Source organism: Rhincodon typus, chromosome 31 (genome assembly GCF_021869965.1).
Source record: "Rhincodon typus isolate 14 chromosome 31, sRhiTyp1.1, whole genome shotgun sequence".
In the NCBI taxonomy this organism is placed as follows: Eukaryota; Metazoa; Chordata; class Chondrichthyes; order Orectolobiformes; family Rhincodontidae; genus Rhincodon; species Rhincodon typus.
The window spans coordinates 4,270,118-4,290,761 of NC_063362.1; the positions used below are offsets into that span (position 1 = coordinate 4,270,118).

Here is a 20,644-nt window from a genome sequence, read left to right on the forward strand (position 1 = left end):
CCTCTTCCGTCCCTCCCTCGTTCACTTGAGTGAAGGGTTGCCTGCCCTGCATTGTTGCCCCAGAGTCACCCCACATCAAAGATTAAACCCATGGGGTATGAACATCTTTGCTCACGAACTACAAAATTATTGGAGATGGAATGAAAACGCCAGCTTGACCATAAGAAATTGTCCACAGTGCGCTGAGGGATTTGTGAGTAAACACAAATGGACTTAGCCACCAATTGCAGGACTGTGAAGGTGGGGCATATAGGGTCAGTGGCTCCTATGGTAACCTCCAAGAGTACATTCTACTAGGCCCAGGACCCGAACGAAGAACACAAGAACATAAGATCCTGGAGCAGGAATAGGCCATTCAGCCCCTCAAATTTGCTCTGCCATTTGATACGATCATGGCTGATTTCATCTTGGCCTCAACTCCACTTTGTAGCCCACTCTTCAAAACCCCTCAACCCATTACTAATTAAAAATCTGTTCATCTCCACCTTAAATTTACTCAATGTCCCAGCATCCACCATACTCCAGGATAGTGAATTCCACAGATTCACAAGCCATTGAGAGAAATAATTTCTCCTCATCTCTGTTTTAAATCTGCTACCCCTTTGTCTTAAACCATGACCTCTCATTCTAGGTTGCCCCACATGAGGAAACATCCACTCTATGTCTACTTTGTCAATCCCCTTTAGCATCTTATATTCCTCAATTAGATCTCCTCTCATTCTTCCAAACTCCAGACAGTAGAGACCTAAACTGCAAAATCTTTCCTCATAAGACAAAGCCCTCATCTCTGGAAACAATCTAGTGAACCTCCTCTGAACTGCCTCCAAATGCAACTACATCTCTCCTCAAGTAGGGAATTTCAAAATTGTACATATATACTCCAGGTGCTGTCTCACAAATGTTACCTAAGTCCTATTTTGCTCAGTTTCTCACCATGTTTTAGCAGACTACATCGTGCAAATACAGATGTTTGATTACCAAGTAGCATATCCACCGGGAATGATAGGCTTTCCATGTTTAGCTTGTCCATGGTGTTCCAAAGCCTGAAAATGCCATGAATCCCCACAGAGGCAGACCTGTTGAGATGGTCAGAATTCAGCGTCATATCTATTGGCAGCTGGCCTCTAAACTGGAAGGACTTTTCATTTATTGAGCTGAAACTTCAGTCAGTCAGAAAGGAATATTGTATGCCATGTTTAAAGACTCCAAGCCAGCTAGTGAGGTGGAAAAACTTAAGACTTACAGCTTTTCTTTATAGAGAGTTTATTGACTTGCTCAGTCTCACAGCTCTCATCCTACATCGTACATGACCTAGCTTCCCCTTTTTTGTGTCTTTTTTACGTCTGAACATTTTTCTTCACCATCAAATCACCCATGTTACTTTGAGTTCTTCATCTTCCACCGTTAAATCACCCATGTTTCTGAATCAATTACCAATTTACATGCAAAGCCCATCAAGGTCAATGCAATGACATCAGAAGTGGGATAAAGTTAGGGAGAGAGGGAGGGACTAAATCAAAATGGAGTCGTCAACCTCTTCAGAGATGTTATTACATACTCCTGGTGAAATCGGGACTTGAACTGAGGACTCTTGGCCCAGAAGTAGAGACACTACCACTGCACCACAAGCACCTTCCCTTCTATTTACATGTAGGTATTTTCGAATCAATCATTTGAGAGATGTTATTACACACTCCTGGAGGAGGTGGGATTTTAACCCTAGGATTCCTGGCCCAGAGGTAGAGACACTACCACTGCGCCACAAGGGCTCCTTTAATGATATGTACCCAAAGGACCAACTAATACATACCACCTATTCTTGTTAATCATAACAATGACATTAACAAACCTTAACAAGGTGACTGGCAAGATATTAACACACAACTTAAAACAGACATTGCATATTCCATGAGGACACCATAGTGACATCATTAGCTTAGTAACAGTATCCCAAAGCACCAGCAGGGCCCAGTCTTTGTCCATGTTACTGTTGCCTCTGACAATATAAAAGAAAAACACAAGACTAGGCCTTGTTGCTATGATGCCAGTTCAGCAACAGAACCCACCACAAACTGAAACTTATTAGGATTGTTATAGCACTACAGACAACTACTAACAGAGAGAAATAATTTTTACAGTTTGTATATCTATGAGTAATGTCTATTACCTAACTGCTGCCAGAATAGAATTCAAAAACTGCCACTAAAATGTCAGCTTACCGGGCCTAAGATTGACATTAGACCAAACCTGATTTGAATAATTAGCTTTTGCCTTTGTTTTTCCCATTGAAAAATAATGGGCAGGAGGAGCCTTCAAATCAACAAAATACTGTCAGCAGCAGAGGTAGAAAATTGAGAGGGATCGTTGCTCTCACTTGGTCATACTGAACTCGCCAATGGTCAACTCTCAGCAGCTTGTATTCCCACCTTCGGGAATTGTGGAATAGCTACAGCATGTTCATGTGACAATTGTTTGTGACAAGGCCAGGGAAGGTAAAGTTTAAAAACAACGAAATCTGATGTGGGGCAGAAAGACAAATGTAAATAGATAAAATCCAAAATTATTTGAAATGGATTTGTAGTCTCATTGTGTTCGTGTCAAACCAAACCTGCCCCACCCCAGCTCTCCTCCAAGCATGAACACATTCTCAGGGACCACTCCAAGTTTTAATACAATCCCAGAGAACTCCCCTTGCAAATACACAGACCATACTCTTGTTATCAAAAGTAGTTTACTTCACTGAGCATGCAGCACTTTGGGTACATGATGAGAAAGTTGGGAGTCTGAAATTCCAAAGCTGTGAGGTCTGGACATTTGGAGGATCAACTATAAGGAACTTATCAATGCAGAGAAGTTGCTAAAGGTCAATCACTCTGTAGCGGGCCAATTGGCTGGGAATTGATGTAGAATTCCAGTTTGTTTCCTACTCTCAAGAGGGACGGCCAGAGGTAGGGAATGGGGAAAATGGTTACTGGCAGAGCTGGTGGTGTATTGGTAATGTCACTAGGAATCTAGAACCCTAGGCTAATGATCTGGGGACAAGGGTTTAAACCCCATGATGGGGACTGGTGAAATTTGAATCTGAAAGCTAACCCAATTACACCCATGTAACCACTCTCAATTGTCATTAAAAACCCATCTAATTCGCTAAGAGAATATAGAACAGTACAGCACAGGAACAGGCCCTTCAGCACACTACGTCTGAGCCAACCATGATGGAATTCTAAACTACTCCTATCTACCTACACATGGTCCATATCTCTCTATTCTCTGCCTGTTCAAGTGTCTGTCTAAATGCCTGTTAAATGTTGCTATTGTCTCTGTTTCTACCATCTCCCCTGGCAGCGCGTTCCGGGCACTTACCATCCCCCGCTTAAAAAACTTGCACATCTCCTTTAAACTTTCCCCCACTCAGCATAAACATCTGCCCCCACCCCCACGCCGTATTTGACATTTCCATCTTGGGGAAAAATTTTATAAACTTCTATCAGGTCACCCCTCAGACTCTGACACTCTAGTGAAAACAATCCAAATTTGTCCAACCTCTCCTTATAGCTAATACACTCCAATCCTGGAAACATACTGGAAAACCTCATTTGCACCCTCTCCAAAGCCTCCACATCCTTCCAATAGTATGGGGACCAGAACTGTACACAATGTTCCAAAGGTGGCCAAACTAGTGTTTCATAATGCTGCAACATGGCTTGCCAACTTTTATCGTCAATGCCCCGGTCGATAAAGGCAGGCATGACATCTGCCTTCTTTATCACCTTATCCACTTGTGTGGCCAATTTCAGGGAACTATAAGGGTCCTGCCATTTACTGTATACTTTCCTCTTGCATTTGACCTCCCAAAATACATCACCTCATACTTGTCACATTCCATCTGCCATTTCTCTGCCCAACTTTCCAATTGATCTCTATCCTGCAGTATTCTTTGGCAAGCTTTCTCACTATCCACAACGCCATCAATTTTTGTATTGTCTGAAAATTTACTAATTGGACCATCTACATTTTCATTCAGATCATTTACATATATTATAAATAACAAAGGTCCCGGCACTGATCCTTGTAGAATACCACTTCATAGATCTTAAGTCAGAAGAACATCCCTCCACAACTACCCTCTGTTTCTATGACTAAGCCAGTTTTGTATCCAACTTACCAACTCACCATGGATCCCATGTGACTTAATCTTCTGGACGAGCCTACCATGAGGGACCTTGTCAAATGCATGTAAAGTCCATGTAGACAACATCCACTGTCCTACCCTCATCAATTGTCCTCATCATTTCCTCAAAAAACAGAATCAAATCTGTGAGACAAGACCTCCCCGCACAAAGCCATGCTGACTGTTGCTAATGTGAGTAAATTCTGTCCCTAAGAATCTTCTCCAATAATTTCTTTACCACTGATGTAAGGCCTATAATTTCCTGGATTATCCCTGTTGCCCTTCTTAAAAAAAAGGATCAACCCTGACTATTCTCCAGTCTTCTGGGACCTCACCGACAGCTAAAGAGGATACAAACATCTCTGTCGTCTCCAGCAATCTTCTCCCTTGCCTCACTCTGTATCCTGGGATAGACCTCATCAGACACTTATCAACCTTAATGTTTTACAAGACACCCAGCAGCTCCTTCTTCTTAATATCAACATATCCTAGAATATCAACATACTCCTCCCTACAACCTAACATGTCAGTTAGTTAAGGAAATCTGCTGTCCTTAATTGGTCAGGCCTACATGTGATTGCAGACTCATAGCAATGTGGTTGACCTTTAACCGACCTTTGGGCAATAAATGCTGGCCCGGCTAATGACAGCCTCATCCCATGAACAAATTTAAAAAAAAATCAATCCACTCCTTTCAATCATTGTCTTGGTTCATCGTGTAATGTTCTTTATCAGGCAGCATAGTACACACACACACGGAGTAAGGGCTAAGTGCCTAATCCCACAGTTCTTTGTTCATCTGGCAAAGAAGAGACTTTTAACACCACAAATGGCAAATGTGAGACCCTTTCAGAGACCATCCCAAACTAAATGGATTAGGAATCCCAGCTGTAACCCTGACATGGACTTTGTCTAAATTTACACATCTGCACAGTCAGGAACCCATGGGCCAAGAAATCTCTTGCCAAGTTGTCTCTATTCAACTATCAGCTTTGCTTGTTTTCACTCTGTTTGGATGCCAATCAACAGTTCACCCAGGAAAAAAGGAAAGGACTGCCGATGCTGGAGATCTGAAATGGAAACAGAGAGTACTGGAAAAGCTCAGCAACATCTGTGGAGAGAGAAATAGTTAATACTTCAAGTTGAATATGACTTTTTCAGAACCAAAGAATAATATCAGATTTGAGATGTCATCTTTGTTTCTCTCCATAGATGATGCCAGACCTGCTGGGTTTAACCTAGAAACATTTGGGTAGAGATCATGAGGCCATTCTTGCAGTCTGACTGTAATTGTCAAGATTCCCAGTGACAGAACAACACAGGGTCTCACCTGAAGGAGAGACTGTCAATGGGTTCAATGCAGAAAGACACTTGGTCTTAGACCTGTTTTGTTTTCTTTGTAGTTGCAAACTGAAACAAAGTCATGTACACACTTCTAAAACACACTAAATTCTGGAACACAATGATTTCCAATCAGTAGGCTCCGAATATTGGGAGTAGAGTCCATTTGGTCACCGTGTGTGAATAAACTGGTAAGGACAATCAGGACAGTTCCTGGTAAGACCACAGGTTTGTTCTTTGCAAATGCTTTTGAAAAATTTTCTGGAAATGGTGTTGATGCAGAGCCCTCCTGCTACATTTATAAAGTTATTTTCAAGTCGCAACTGAAGGAAATCTCCCCTACCACTACACCCCTCAACCTCACCCCGTTAGGGATGATAGGGGTGTTAAAGGGGATAGTGTCCTAACGGTTGATCAACTGTTTTGTAACATCCCCAAGAATATGAGACCTGTTAAATTTAATCTAGGCCAAACACATCATTGACCTCTTCTCCCAGCTTAGAACCTGGAGCAGGGGGAGGCTAATCAGCTCAAACCTGCTGCACCAATTCAATATGACTACGGCTGATCCTCTGCATTGACTTGCACTATTCCTGAGTCCTTTGGTTCCCATCATTTTTTTTTCCTTTATTCATTCATGGGATGAGGGTGTCGCTGACCAGGCAGCATTTATTGCTCATCCATAATTGACCAGAGGGCAGTTGAGAGTCAACCACATTGCTGTGGGTCTGGAGTCACGTGTAGACCAGACTGGGTAAGGATAACAGATTTCCTTCCCTGAAGGACATTAGTGAACCAGATGGGTTTTTCCAACAATCGACAATGGGTTCTTGGTCATCATTTAGATTCTTAATTCCAGATATTTTATTGAATTCAAATTCAAACTCAGGTCCCCAGAACTCTATCTAGGTCTCTGGATTAACAGTCCAGCAATAATACCTCTAGGCTGTTGCCTTCATATCCAAAAATCTATCAGTCCCTGTCTCGAATAGAATCAACAATTGAGCACCCAGAGCCCGTGAGAGAATTCCAAAGGCCACAACTCTCTAAGTGAAGAGATTTCTTTGACCCACACCACAAGACTATGAGCCCCTGGTTCGAGAGTCGTCAACCCTGGGAAACACGGAAAGTAATTTCGATAGCACTAAGGGTGCAGCTCAACATTTGCTGCTGGACCAAGTACCAAAGCTCCGTGGAATCAGTTGGAGTATTGACTAACAGACAGAAAACAGACTAGAAATAACTAAGTCATTTTCTCACTGGCAGACTGTAACTAGTGGGGTACTGCAAGGTTCAGTACTTGGGCTTCAGCTGGTCACAATATATATCAATGGTACGGTGATGGGGACCAAATGTAATATTTCTAAACTTTCAAATGAAACAAAGCTAAATGGGACTATCTGTTGTGAGGAAGATGTAAAGTGGCTTCAGGAGAATTTGGACAGGCTTAGCGAATGGGCAAGAATGTGCCAGATGGAATCTCATGTGGAAAAATGTGAGATTATCCACTTTGGTAACAGAAACAGATATGCAGAGATTTTCCTAAGTGGTAAGAGGTTGGAAAGGTTAGATTATATGAAGGGTCCTAGATGTCCTTGTTAACAAGTCACTGAAGATGAACACGCGGTGCAGCAAGCTATTAGGAAGTCTAATGGGATGATATCTTTACAACAAGAGGATTTGAGTGCAGGGGTGACGTCTTGCTTCAGTTGTGTGGGAGTTTGGTTAGACCTCATCGGGAATATTGCAGTTTTGGTCTCCTTATCCCAAGGAAGATATATATTATTACCACAGAGGTAATGCAACCAAACTTGGTGCTGGGATGGTGGAGCTGTCTGATAAAGAGAAACTGGGCCTGTAGTCTCTAGAGTCTCAAAAAATGAGAGGTGACTTCATTGAAACTTACAAAATATTTGAGAAGATTGTGAACCTTTGGAACTCTCTACCACAGAGGGCTGTGGAAACTCAGTCTTTGAGTATGTTTAAAGTACAGGTTGATAGATTTCTGATTATTAGTGGCATACAGGATTACAATAATGAGATGGGTAAAAAACATTGATGTGTTTGATCAACTTTAATCATGTTGAATAGTAGGGCAGTTTCGTTGGGCTAAATGGCGTAGTCCTGTTCCAAACTGCAGGACACACTCTGATGTCTTACACATTTCATTACAGCCATGTGCACTGTCATCCCCTGTGCCACAGCAGCTGGTTACATGGGCCACAGTGCAAGATCTGGGAATACCTGTACACAGAAATGTCTGACATTCATCCATTAATAGCTAGGATGTCCACTGATTCAGGACACCAGAGAATACTGATTTAATTCACAGTCATACATCAGAATAAAAAAGGTATAGCTAAAGATATAGACCTGGGAGTTTCATTGAATCAGCCTTGTTCTTACTCCCTTATTTGCAGGTTCTCTGGCAGTCAGCAATGTGGACACATTCACTGTGCCTATCAGTACAGAGAGCACTACCACTGTCTGGATCCTGAGTGCAATTACCAGGTACTGTAACCATCTCAGGACATAAGTTTAACAACACCAGGTTACCTCTGTTTGTTCATCCATTCTAAAATATGTTAAAAATAACATTTTTCATACATTTGTCCTCATGTTTTGGTATCCTATACATTAAAAAAAAGTGACAAGTACAGCACGAATGAATTTGACTGATTGCGGAGTTTACAAACACAGGGAGAAACTCAGCGGGTCTGGCAGCAACTGTGGAGAGAGAAACAGAGTTAACATTTAGAGTCTGATATGATCCTTGGTTGGTACGGCTTCGTGCTTTCTTGTGTTGGCAGTATTCCCAGCACCTCCCTGTTACACTCTGAATGAAACAAGGAACTTCAGATACTGGAGATCTGAAACAACAAATAAAGAAATTGCTGAAGAAACTCAGCAGTTTGGCAATATCTGTGGGGAGAGAAACAGAGTTAACGTTTCAGGTCAAGAATCTTTAGTAAATAGCTTGGACAAGGTAGAACTGTAATAGGCTTTAAGAAACCAAAGAGAAAAATGGAAATCCTGTTGGGAAGGACAGCAGAGCTTCTTCAGGGTGAACCTCATTAGAAGGTTCAAGAACCACTTATCAAGGCCAGTTAGGGATGGGCAATAACTGCTAGTCCAGCTGGTGATGCCCATATCCTACGAATGAATAAAAAACAAAAAGAAGTGGCAGTAAATTGGAGATTAGTAGCAGGGGACAGTTAGCTTGGATGCAAAGTGATGCCAACAGCATGGGGTTCAATTCCTGCACTGGCTGAAGTCACCATGAAGGACTCTTCTTCTAAACCTCTTCCCTTACCTTAGGTGTGGTGACCCTCAGGTTAAACTACCATCAGTCGTCTCTTTCTAATGAGAGAACAATCTGTGGGACAATGGTGACTTTACCTTTACAGAAGCAAATCCTGCAGATTCTGGAAATCTGAGATTTTCTGTGTTCCCAGAATTTCCTGTTTTAACTTCGGATTTCCAGCATCTGCTGCCTTTTGCTTTTGTATTTTTGTTTGAACGAGGAATTAACCTCAGGTTGAAGAGTTCCTTGTGGAACAGTGGAATTCTCTCGGGCTTCCAGTGAGGAGAAGGGAGAGGGGGTCCAGTTCCATGATAGGAAACGTGGCGGTTAAATGGACCACAGCACCCATAAATGCATAGACTGTAAACATGTTAGCTAACCCCTGCACTGCTGGTGCAAATTATGGTGTGAAGTCATTAATGAGACAAGTCAACCCTGAATTGGTCCTTCATCGCTCAGTGAGAGCAACGTCTCAATTGGATGAGACTCAGGGGAAGATCCTTCTCCATGCAGTGTTCCCACAACCTGTTCGAACCTGGAGGCAGACTGGAAAATCCCAGTGGAACTCTTCCTGAATCCTTCATCGTCTCCAATGGCATGAAGGCAGGATAAAGCCAATGAAATGGTCAATACACAAGCCGCCTGTTATTTTTAATGTTACCCCAACCCCTGTCTAAGGCCCGCTCCTGATTTTGAATATGAATCGATATTATAGTTCAGGGTTAAGTAGCTAATTTGCTCAGGGCAATTCAGGAGACAGAAGTAAAGTTAGTTAGAGAGTGGGTGTCTCAATGTAGAGTTAGGAAGCGAATGAGGTGCTGCAGGATCAGCAGTGATTGGAGGATACCTTTCCACATTGTTCCAAGAAATAAATAACTGCCATGCAATCAACAGGAACCCCTCTTCTCGAACAGATTTCCTTCCCCAATCTCCCGGGAAGCCCATGTTGGGCATTTGTGTTGAGGCTGGGGTTCTACGTAGCCATCTCTCCATCTTTGAACCTTTGTAATGTTTAGTGGTGAAAGGCACAAGACTGAAACACTGTGCTGGAAGACAAGGGGCAAATACCCAAAGGTTCCCAGGCTGGGGGGAGAGCGCAGAGGCAAAATCAATAGCCACCACCCAACCTGCTAACCCCTTGGCTAAATCAGTGGCTGTCCCTCGAGGGGAATAGTTTATTATCCCTGGGGTTTACTCACATCATTTGTATTGGTCTTAATCTGGGAACACTTGAGAACAGAATCGTGTTAGGAATGTGTTGATTTTGTGGAATATAGGAAAAATCCAAGGTCTCTGTGAGCTTTTTGCAGAGGTTTGGTGGGAGGAGTTGGGCCCAGGAAGTTCTAATTTTCCTTTCCCCTGACCATTCCCTACCTTCCCTCCCCATTCCCTCAGTGCTGGTTTCTGGTGGGATGAGTGGTGGCAGTGAGTTAGTCTGGGAACAGTAACAGGGATGCAGGTCTTGCTCCAATACCGGGTACAGTGGTACCGCTGAAGCAGCTCAGTCTGAACAGCAGCCCGATAAGCTCGGAATGCAGCTTCCCCGGCCCCTGTGCTACATTAACAATTCCATGTAACTCATTTTCCCATGCAGTGCTTAACATTTGCAAGAACAAAATAAATTAATCAATTTCTAAAAAAAAGTGCAAACCAGATTTACCTCCTGTAATATCTTGCAGCTTTTATTTATTGTTGATGATAGTGCTGTGATTTCTATCACATGGGGGCTTTTTCTTTCCATTAAAAATCATTGCCTTGGTGCCAGCTGGCTACAATCCTTGTTTACTGTTGCCACCGTCAGTCTCACCATCTGTTGCCATTTTTGTGAAGCACATCCCTCTCCTTACAGACTGAATTAAAAAATTTAAATTAAATATTGACTAAATTCTAGAATGGGGATAAATCTGAATGCATGACAAATTATTGGGAACGTTCAAAATCAGAATTTCCTCTTTCTCTCATTTTCTTTATCATACATTATTTCTCTCTATGTCTCATTCTGTTTTGCTCACATTCCCTCTATTTCTCATTCTGTCTGGTTTAGTCACAATCCCTCTCACACTGTCTGTCCAACATTCTCTCTTTCGCTCACATTCCTTCCATCTCTCAAATCTGTCTCTTTCACTCACATTCCTTCTCAATCTTTTTCACATTCTTTCTCTCTCATTCTACCTGTCTCTCTACCCTCTCTTATTCTCTTTATCCCCCCTCATTCTCTCTATCACTCTATTGCTTCCGCTGCATTCCTCCTCTGAAACAGTATGCATTCTGCCATCTTCCTTTGCAGTTCAGATATCAGTTGAAGTTCACGTGGCAAGTTAAGTTAAATGAAGCAGCTAATGCAGCAATGTGCTGCAGTAACCAGCAATTAAACACTACACTGTATTCAACTGGGCAGCAAGTATTACAGGTAGTTCTGCTATAATGCGTGTTCCGTTAGCACGAATTGGCTGTAACACAATTGATGAATAGTAGACACTGTTTGGATAACGCAAACTTTCTGCTGTACAGGTGACTTAGCGACTTCCCTATAACGCCTGGCGCAATATCACAGAAGAACGCAACTATCGCGTTATAGGAGGGTTACTTGCATAATGGGAGATATTGGTGTCCCTCTACATGGCTATTTATTTTGCTTCAGGTATAGTTCCCGGCCTGTGTTGAGTTCGTTGACCTCAGGGTTTCTCTCAGAGTACCCTGCTCCTCCGTTGACCAGATGCTGAAGCAGTCGGGTTTGTTTGAGATCCCTGCACTTACTCGAATGGCCTGCAGAAAGAGGAAGGGGAAAATCTAGTTTAAAAGTCAGTCCAGGCCTAGAATATCCTTCAAAGCAATGCTTGGAATGCGATCCAACCCCACTATTCAGCGAAATCCTTGAGAGAAATTTCAGATCATCAGTGAAAGAAGACAAATAACAATGAGTTTCGAGCAAAAGCCAGAGGTTTATCTGAGAGGCAGTGTGAATATGTCCTGACAGTAAAAACTGAAAGTGGCAACAGAAACTTTCAGATTATTTAATTTTCCTCTGTTTGATAGCATTAGGTAATGTCAAATAAATAGACTCTCAGCTTTCTTAAACTGGCAGACAAAGCAACTGCATCAATATTTAGAACAGTTCAGAAGAGGCAGAGGTAATTTATTGGGAACATATAAGATCACGAGGGGACTTGACTGGTTGGATGTGGAATAGATGTTTCCTCTCATGGAAGAAATTTCAACTAGACGCCATGGTTTAAAATTAAAGGTCACCCGTGTAAAACAGACGAGAGAAGAAAAATCTGAGGGTTGAGAGTCTTTGGAATTCCCTTTCTCAGAAGGCAGTGGATGCAGTATCTTTAAATATTTTTAAGGCAGAGGGAGATAAGATTCTTGATGACCAAGCAGGATGGAAGATTATCAGAGATATGAAGGAATGTGGAGTTGGGGTTAAAATCAGATCAGCAATGATTTTATGGAATGGCAAAGCAGGCTCAAAGGGCCGAATGGCTGCTCTTTTTCCTTGATCATATGTTCATAATGTTACCTTCAATAATATCACACAGAGTAATTTTAACCCCCGAACTCTTCTGCTATTAGGTACAGTTTGGATAGATTTCTCTTTGTGTGTAGGCCACCTCACAGCTCTTCAAGTCTAACTCCAAGTTGGAGCGCGCGTGTGCAGCCCCCTGTGTTTGTGTATCGTTTAGGCAGATTTCTTCAATTCCTGCTGCAAACTTTCAGAGGCATTCAGGGTTAACACAGCTGATGTTCCAAACATTACAAACATCGAGATGAGTGCCCACTGTCAGATCTGCAGATTTTAGAGCGGGATGAAAGGTTAATTCAATTGGAGGTGCTTGAGAAACCAATTCTGGAGAATGGAGTTCTGACTGAGAAGTGGATAAACCTGGTTGCTCCAACTCATAACATCAGCTTGCCCCATGGGCAAGATTGTACCAGTACAAACTAGTTAAAAGCATTAAATTTTACCCTGTAGACAAAGAAAGAATTAACATTGAGTCCAATATGACTCTTCTTCAGAAGAAGACAGTTCCAAAGAAGAGTCACACTGGACTCCAAACGTTAACTCTGTTTCTCTCTCCACAGATTCAGCCAGACCTGTTGAATTTCTCCAGCATTCTCTGTGTTTGTTTCAGATATCCAGCTTCTACAGTTTGTTGTTTTTATTCAAATTTATCCTGCAGATTAATGAACATGGAGAGATAATGAGCCCTGGACCAGTCAGCCTATTGTAAACACATATAATAGAGACACTGGCTATTCCATCCAAAAATCCATGCGGTCTCCTGGGATCCAGGAGAAATCCTCACAATTCCTGATCCCAGTCCTGGCTCCAAGATGGTCAAAATCTGACCATTTCCACAGTGAGAGGGGAGAGAATAAGGAAGCCTGCACCCACAGGTGACCTGAGGTACCTTGGACACTCGCTGGCAGGGGCACAGTGGGCAGGGTGTGGGTAGGTAGCCTCTCTGTCACTTACCTGCTCCTATCAGAGAACTTGGGTGAGTGAGAAGCCTATTATTTAGTAGGCTAGGCTTAAAGAAAATGCTTTCCTTTCACAAGGTAAAATCAAACGAGTCAGCAGAAGAAATGCCATCCACCGACACTTAAAGCTTGAAATGGACTTTAAATTATGGAAACATTAAAAACAGTTAAGCTTTTACAAGCAAACTGTTATGACATAAGGGATAACTTAGACAACTGTAAAGTGTTATCTAATAGCTGGTGTACAGACATTTCTATCCCCTACCTGTGGTATAAAGAGAACTATAAAGGGAGTTCAGTGTTTCTGCTGGGGGTTTCTGTGTTTCAAACTGCTATTCATTATGGTCTTGGTTGGCAATAATTTATTTCATAGTTTTACTTGGCATTACACCCAATTTCACAGCCACTCCACATCCCCCTACTTTCTGCTGCCCTGCCTGACACAAGTTAGCAAGATCCCCTTTAAGCCGCACACCATTCTGACTTGAAAAGACAGCACCGTTCGTTCAGTTCAAAATCCTGGAACTCCTTCCCAATGGCACTGTGTGTCCGTACACCAGGACTGCAGGATTCGAGAAGTCGGCTCCCCACCACCTTTGCTGTGGCAGTTAGGGACGGGCAATAAATACTGGTCCAGCCAGTGATGTCCACACCCAATGAATAATGAAAGGAATGTTCAGCTGGGCCACAGTTGGAGTGAACAGCTGCTGCCCCCATGGCAAGGGATGAAATTCCCAAAAAAAATGAGATAATGAATAATAACACCTTAAACGGAGCAGAAAATAAGGAATCAAATGGTGACGGTGAAATAGAAAAAAGGCACACTTACCTCAGAAACCTGGAGTTCACCCAATCCTCAATGTGGAATTTATCTTAATGAATTTGCCAATAGATACTACTTTGAAAAAAAAGAGGCTCACTGCGAAATGTTTTCATGAAGCAAGTCAAGGTCAAAAAAGCTGGTGAAAGCAAATTGATCAATAGCTTGAATACTTGAATCAGAAAGTATTTGCTGCACCAGGAGGTGAAAGGGGACTCATGTTTCCAATGAGCCAGCATAAGAATAATGGCCTGAATGGTCCTTCTTTCTGTGCTGTAAGAAGATGATAGACCTGTAATTCTACAGTAATGCCCTTCCTTTACCTAAGGCATGGACTCTGTCCACATAAACACGGAGCAAGAAGTGACTGAAGAATGAGACAAAATTCAGACTTTAAATGGCGAAAGTAAGTTTTGAATGTGAATTTGATGGAGGGAGACAACAGAATAAGAGCCCAGAAGGAATGCTGCTGGTCCCCGGAGTTCATGGAAAATGAACTAAGTTACAGAATTCATTTGCCCAGATCACTGAATTCAACTTCAAAATTATAAAACATCATTCCCAAATTACAACATACAACTCACCCCCATTACAGAATGTCATCCATACACATTCTCGGCTATAAAATCTCAGAATCACACTGACAAACAACAGACCTTAACCTTATCCAGACGCGAGTAACCACTGCCCTGAATTGGAAATGAACAAATTGGAGGTTGTGAATCCTATGTTTTAGCACCCAAGTTTGAATTATTCAATCTCCATAAAACTGTGGCTCTACCTCCCCAAAAATGATGATTTCAGCAGGTTGTCATGATGAGTGATGCCATTGTCTAATGCTGCAAGTGATGTTCAGATAGCAGCTACATGGAGCAGTATGTGCAATGATCTGCACAAGCTGAAGCAGAGTGGGGACATTAGGATGAGGAAGAGGCCATTCAGCCCATTGTGTCTGCTCCACCATTGATTGAGATCATGGCTGATCAGTTAATCCTCAACTCCTCTTTCCTGTCTTTTTTTCCATAATCCCTAATACCCTTAATGATTAAAAATCTGCCTATCTCAGCCTTGAATATACTTAATGATCTAGCCTTGACAGCCCTCAACAGTAAAGAAATCCACAGATTTACTACCCTCTAAGTGAAGAAATTCCTCTTCATCTTTGTCTTAAATGTGCTACCCCTTATTCTGAGATTATATTGTTTGGTCCTAGACTGTCTCACAGGGGGAAACAACCTTTCCGCATCTACTCTATCAAGTCCCCTAAGAATCTTGAATGTTTTAATAAGGTTGCTTCTCATTCTTCTATATTCAAAGATTACAGGCCCAATCTATTCAACCTCTCCTCATAAGACAGTTAGATTGCAACTGACCTGTATCTCAACTCCATTTCACTGCCTGCGCCCCATATCCCTTGATCCCCACAAATGGCCCTTAACTAACAAGAATCTATTTCCCTTTTGTTATTTTGACAGAGGTTTACCAGTAAACAGGATGTGATACGACACTACAACATGCACAAGAAGAGAGATAACTCCCTGCAACATGGTTTCATGCGCTTCAGCCCCTTGGATGACTGCAGTGTCTACTACCATGGCTGCCACCTTAATGGAAAGAGCACGCACTACCATTGCATGCAGGTAACCCTCTCAGCTGCCTGCTGCTTTAGACTGAGTGCAGTGATGATATACTGTCTTACTGCCATTCAGTCATTCACTGCTGGGTAATGTGTGTTTCATGACATGTGTGTATGCGTGCATATGTGCCTGTATGAGACCAGTGGAACCCAACCCCATAGCGGAGACATTGGTGCAGTCACTGGGATAGCAATCCAGAGACCCAGGCTATTGCTGTAGGGAAATAAAACAAAAAATTATGGATGCTGGAAATCTAAAAAAGAGTCTGCTCTATGGACATAGGTACAAATCACACCATAGTAGAACTCAGTCATTACAATTATATTTAGTTAATAAATTTGGAATCCGTAGCTAGTCATCACAGATGATGACCACAAAACTATTATTGATTGTCATAAAAACCCATCCAGTTCACTAATGACCTTTAAAGATGGAAAATCTGGCCAACATGTGACTCTAGACCCATAGCAATGTGGTTGACCCTTAACTGCCCTCTGCAATGGGCTGAGCAGAACATTCAGATAAAGGGCCGTTAGGGGTGGGAAACTTATGCCAGCCTTGCCAATGATGCCCATATCCCATGAGAGAATTTTTTTAAAAATTGGTGAAGTTAGTCCGAGCAGGATTACCAGCTTCAGTGGAGGATGTCAAGAAGTACACAGCGTTAGCAGAAAAGAAATCTGCTTGCTGTGTTGTTTCAAAATTTGTTTATTAACAAGCTGACATGCATACCTGTCCCTGTAACGCATTTCTGAAATGGATAGTGTTAAATCTGCTTTTTTTATTTCAGACATAAAACAAATTGAAAGGTATCCTCAGTGCCCTGTAGCTGGATGAGCAGTATCCAAGTTGGCTTAGGAATCAAACAGTTGTTTTGTTAGAAAAAAGGATACAAAAGAAGGAGAAGGCCATTCAGCCCCTCAAGCCTGCACTGGCATTCATTATAGTCTTGGATGATTTTTGGTTTCGCTTTCTTGCCTGCTCCCCCTATCCCTTGATTCCCCAAGAAACTAAAAATCAATGATGGAGGACGCACAAGCCTGTATGGTAGAGATTTGCAAAGCTTTGCAACCTTTTGAGTGAAGTAATTGCTCCTCATCTCAATCCTAACTGATCACCCCTGATCTTGAGACTCTGCCCCTATACTTTAGATTCCAAGCCAGACTGAAACAACCTCGCCAATGTTGACCCTTTGGAGCCCTTTCAGAACCTTCTGTTTCAATGAAAACAATTCTCTCATGTCTGAGGCCCAGTTTACTCTTGGAATGATGCAGAAAGCTCCAAGCAGCATAGCCCTGGGTCACAGGTCTCCCAGCTTTACACTCTGAGAGGCGAGGCAGCTTTCTGAGAGTCTGGGTGAACATTGGGACTGCATCGTTAGTGAAGGAAGGAAATGTTTGGAACAGGAGCTGGACAAGAATGAAGACGGCAGCAGTCTGGCTGGGAAGCACAAGGCTAGCAAAACCCCTGGAAGTCACATTGCTCATCAGTGCTGACTGAGCACGGCTGAACAGACTGAACACTTACAAGGGACATTTAAAAGATACATCCTTCCTCTCAAAAGAGAAACAAGAACAAAGCTTCTAACAAATGGGGTTTTAAAAAAAAAAGCTGAAATCTCACTAATACTACAGCCTGCTATAATTCCAGCAAGGCTGCACTTCTTGCAAGTTTTTCAGTCTTTCACACTCACGACACATCCGCACTTGTTCAATTCCCAGAGTGCGATATCCTCAATGAGCTCTGCAGAGGCTCCCTGAGCCCAATCTGCTGCAGGAAATGCTTTTCCTGCCTTCAGTCGCATGTTGTCATTCAGGAGCAGTTTCTGCTCATTTGTGATATTGTTTGAGGCTAATTTTAGCTCTGGGCTGGGGAATGTGCAGTTAAAATAATGCAAGCGAGGAGACTTCTGCCCAAAATAAATCCTCCTGGTCTTTCTCAAGAGGGAGAGGTCAAGTTCAAACAATGAGGATTTGAAATAAGGGATTTAGATTACTCAGAATCGACAGTACAATTTTTAGGGAGTGTTGAACTCAATTTTGAACAAAGCAAATTGTTTCAGATATTGGGTGAGATGTTGATTAAACCTGCAAATCTTTTAAAAAGAAAGTGGTATTTGAAACTCCAGCTTTTGCTGTCTGTAATGTTCAGTTTGAATCTGACCTGCCATTTCCCCATCACACCCCTCCCTCCAATCCCACAGAAAACAAAACAAAGGGCAGGAAGGACTAATGAATGTGGTTAAGGGAGGAATGTTAGTCAAGACATTGAATAATCTTACAACTTCTCTCTGGAATCTGCCACCAGCCCCTTCACATCTATCTGAACAAACAGACAGGAGCTCAGTCGAAAGTCCTATCTCAAAGCCACCACCTTCAGACAATACAGAAATGAATCAGCATTGGCCAAACCTCAGCATGTGTGTTCAAAACGGTTTTGGGCCAATTTTAGCCCTGTCCACCCAGTTGTAATGTCTGCCATTTACAAGATACTCTGGAGCAACTCACCAAGGCTCCTTAGAAAGCATCTTTCAAATCTATAACTTTGACCATCGAGAAGAATGAGGGCAGCAGATACATGGGAACACCACCACCTGCAAGATCCCCTCCAAGCCACCCACCATCCTGACTTGGAAATATATCACAGTTCCTTCAATGTTGCGGGGTCAAACTCCTGGAATTCCCTCCCTAAGGGCATTGTGGGTCTACTACAGCACAAGGACTGCAGCGTTCAAGAAGGCAGCTCAAGAGCATCTTCTCAAGAGCAACAAGGGATATGCAAAGAATACTGGCCCAGCCAGTGATGCCCACATCCTATCAATGAATTTTTAAAAAATGGTTCTGACAGTGGAATGCTGCATCTCCTGCACCTACCCAGGCAGCCAGCTTTCTTCCCAGTGACACCCATAAGACCAGTCCAGGGGCCCAGCTGAAGCCAGCTCATAGCTTTATGGAGCATATATTCCTGTGAGACCCACAGGATTGCAAAAATTCCAACATGGAGAAATGAACAGACCACATGTGCACCACAGCAGAGGAAAAGTGACCTAACCCGAGTTTCTTAAAGAGGTGGCTGCAGGTTGCTGACACATTTGCCCGGGAAATATCCCAGATCGTCGAGGGTGTAGCTCAGGGTAGAAGGACTGATTCCTCCCCCTGCCTTCAATCCCCACCATGCTGACAAGAACACACGGCTGATGGGTGCTATCCGTCAGGGATTAAAGTCATCCCTGTTGCCAACGCAACAGCAACTTGCCTCATGCCTATGATCCATAAAAATATCTCCCCCACCCTGCCAAGAGTGGCTGTCATTCAGAATTTGAAGGGGCCTATGTCACAGTGGTCCAGAAGTTCCAGATTCTCATCTGGTGGTGGCAACTCTTCTGAATGGGTTGAATCAAAATAATTTTTCAAACAAACCTTGATGCCTTCGCAATGTTTCCTGGTGCTGTGCAGAAAACTCTGAGCTCCATATGCAACAGCATCTTCTGGAGCTGGGAATCACATCACATGTCAATAGGCAAGTGACTTCACAGTCTTAGAGGGACACTGCTTTGTACCACAAGACCATAAAAAATAAGAATAGGAGTGGGCCATTTGGCCCCTCGTGCCTCTTCTGCCATTCAATAGGATCATGGTTGATCTGACATTCCTCACATTCACTTTCCTGCCCTTTCTCTATAACCCTTGATTCCCCAAGAATCTAGTGAACCTTCTCTGAACTGCCTCCAATGAAATAATATCTTTCCTTAAATAAAGGGACAAAAACTGATCACAGTGTCCAGATGTGGTCTCACCAGTATTTTGTACAACTGAGGTCAGACTTGCCTTCTCTTGTACTCCAATCCCCTTGAAACACGCAAGATGATTAAGATAGATGGCACAGAGGTAGCTTTAAAGAGGTGTGAGAGGTAGAGAATTTTAGGGAGGCAATACCCAGGCTTAGGCACTGCCCTTTTAAACTGTTCTTGAGATGAAATGTTGACAGTCAACTATCTGTCCCATCTATTGAGGAGTTACTAACTCCCCACAGGAAACCTAGAGAAGGGAGAAGTTGACTTTAATGAAATTACTACTGAGTTTCCAACACTGAAGTTGATGCAATCTTTCTGTTTCTACCTAAAGCAATTAAAGCAGAAATTTCTATCACTAAATAATTTATTTAGACCATGAAATTAAGTTATGCGAATATAACCTGACAGGGTTTTAATGGCGCACTGACCTCTACATTGCCGAGGCCAGGCGCCAACTCTCCGACACCTCCTCCTACCGCCTCCTTGATCATGACCCCACCCCCGACCACCAAACCATCATCTCCCAAACCATCCACAACGTCATCACCTCAGGTGACCTCCCACCCACAGCCTCCAACCTCATCGTTCCCCAACCCCGCACCGCCCGCTTCTATCTCCTTCCCAAAATCCACAAACCTGAATGCCCTGGTCGACCCATTGTCTCTGCCTGCTCCTGCCCCACCGAACTTATCTCCACCTATCTCGACTCCATTTTCTCCCCCTTGGTCCAGGAACTCCCCACCTACGTCCGTGACACCACCCACGCCCTCCACTTCCTCCAGAACTTCCAATTCCCCGGTCCCCAACACCTCATCTTTACCATGGACGTCCAGTCCCTATACACCTGCATTCCCCATACAGATGGCCTAAAGGCCCTCCACTTCTTCCTGTCCTGCAGGCCCAACCAGTCCCCCTCCACTGACACCCTCATCCGCTTAGCCGAACTCATCCTCATCCTCAACAACTTCTCTTTCAATTCCTCCCACTTCCTACAGACAAAAGGGGTGGCCATGGGTACCCGCATGGGCCCAAGCTATGCCTGCCTCTTTGTAGGTTACGTGGAACAATCCCTCTTCCGTGCCTACAGTGGCCC

General features: G+C 43.0%; 1 protein-coding gene across 4 annotated transcripts in view; it reads left to right on the forward strand.

Moving 5' to 3' along the window:
• casz1 (castor zinc finger 1) overlaps positions 1-20,644 on the forward strand; it is a 370,171-nt gene that overhangs the window by 293,081 nt on the left and 56,446 nt on the right. For all 4 annotated transcript variants that reach the window (XM_048615145.1, XM_048615147.1, XM_048615148.1 and 1 more), the window contains exons 10-11: positions 7,933-8,023; positions 15,597-15,761. In XM_048615145.1, coding sequence (XP_048471102.1) covers positions 7,933-8,023; positions 15,597-15,761 — 256 coding nt within the window. The remainder of the gene's footprint in view (positions 1-7,932; positions 8,024-15,596; positions 15,762-20,644) is intronic.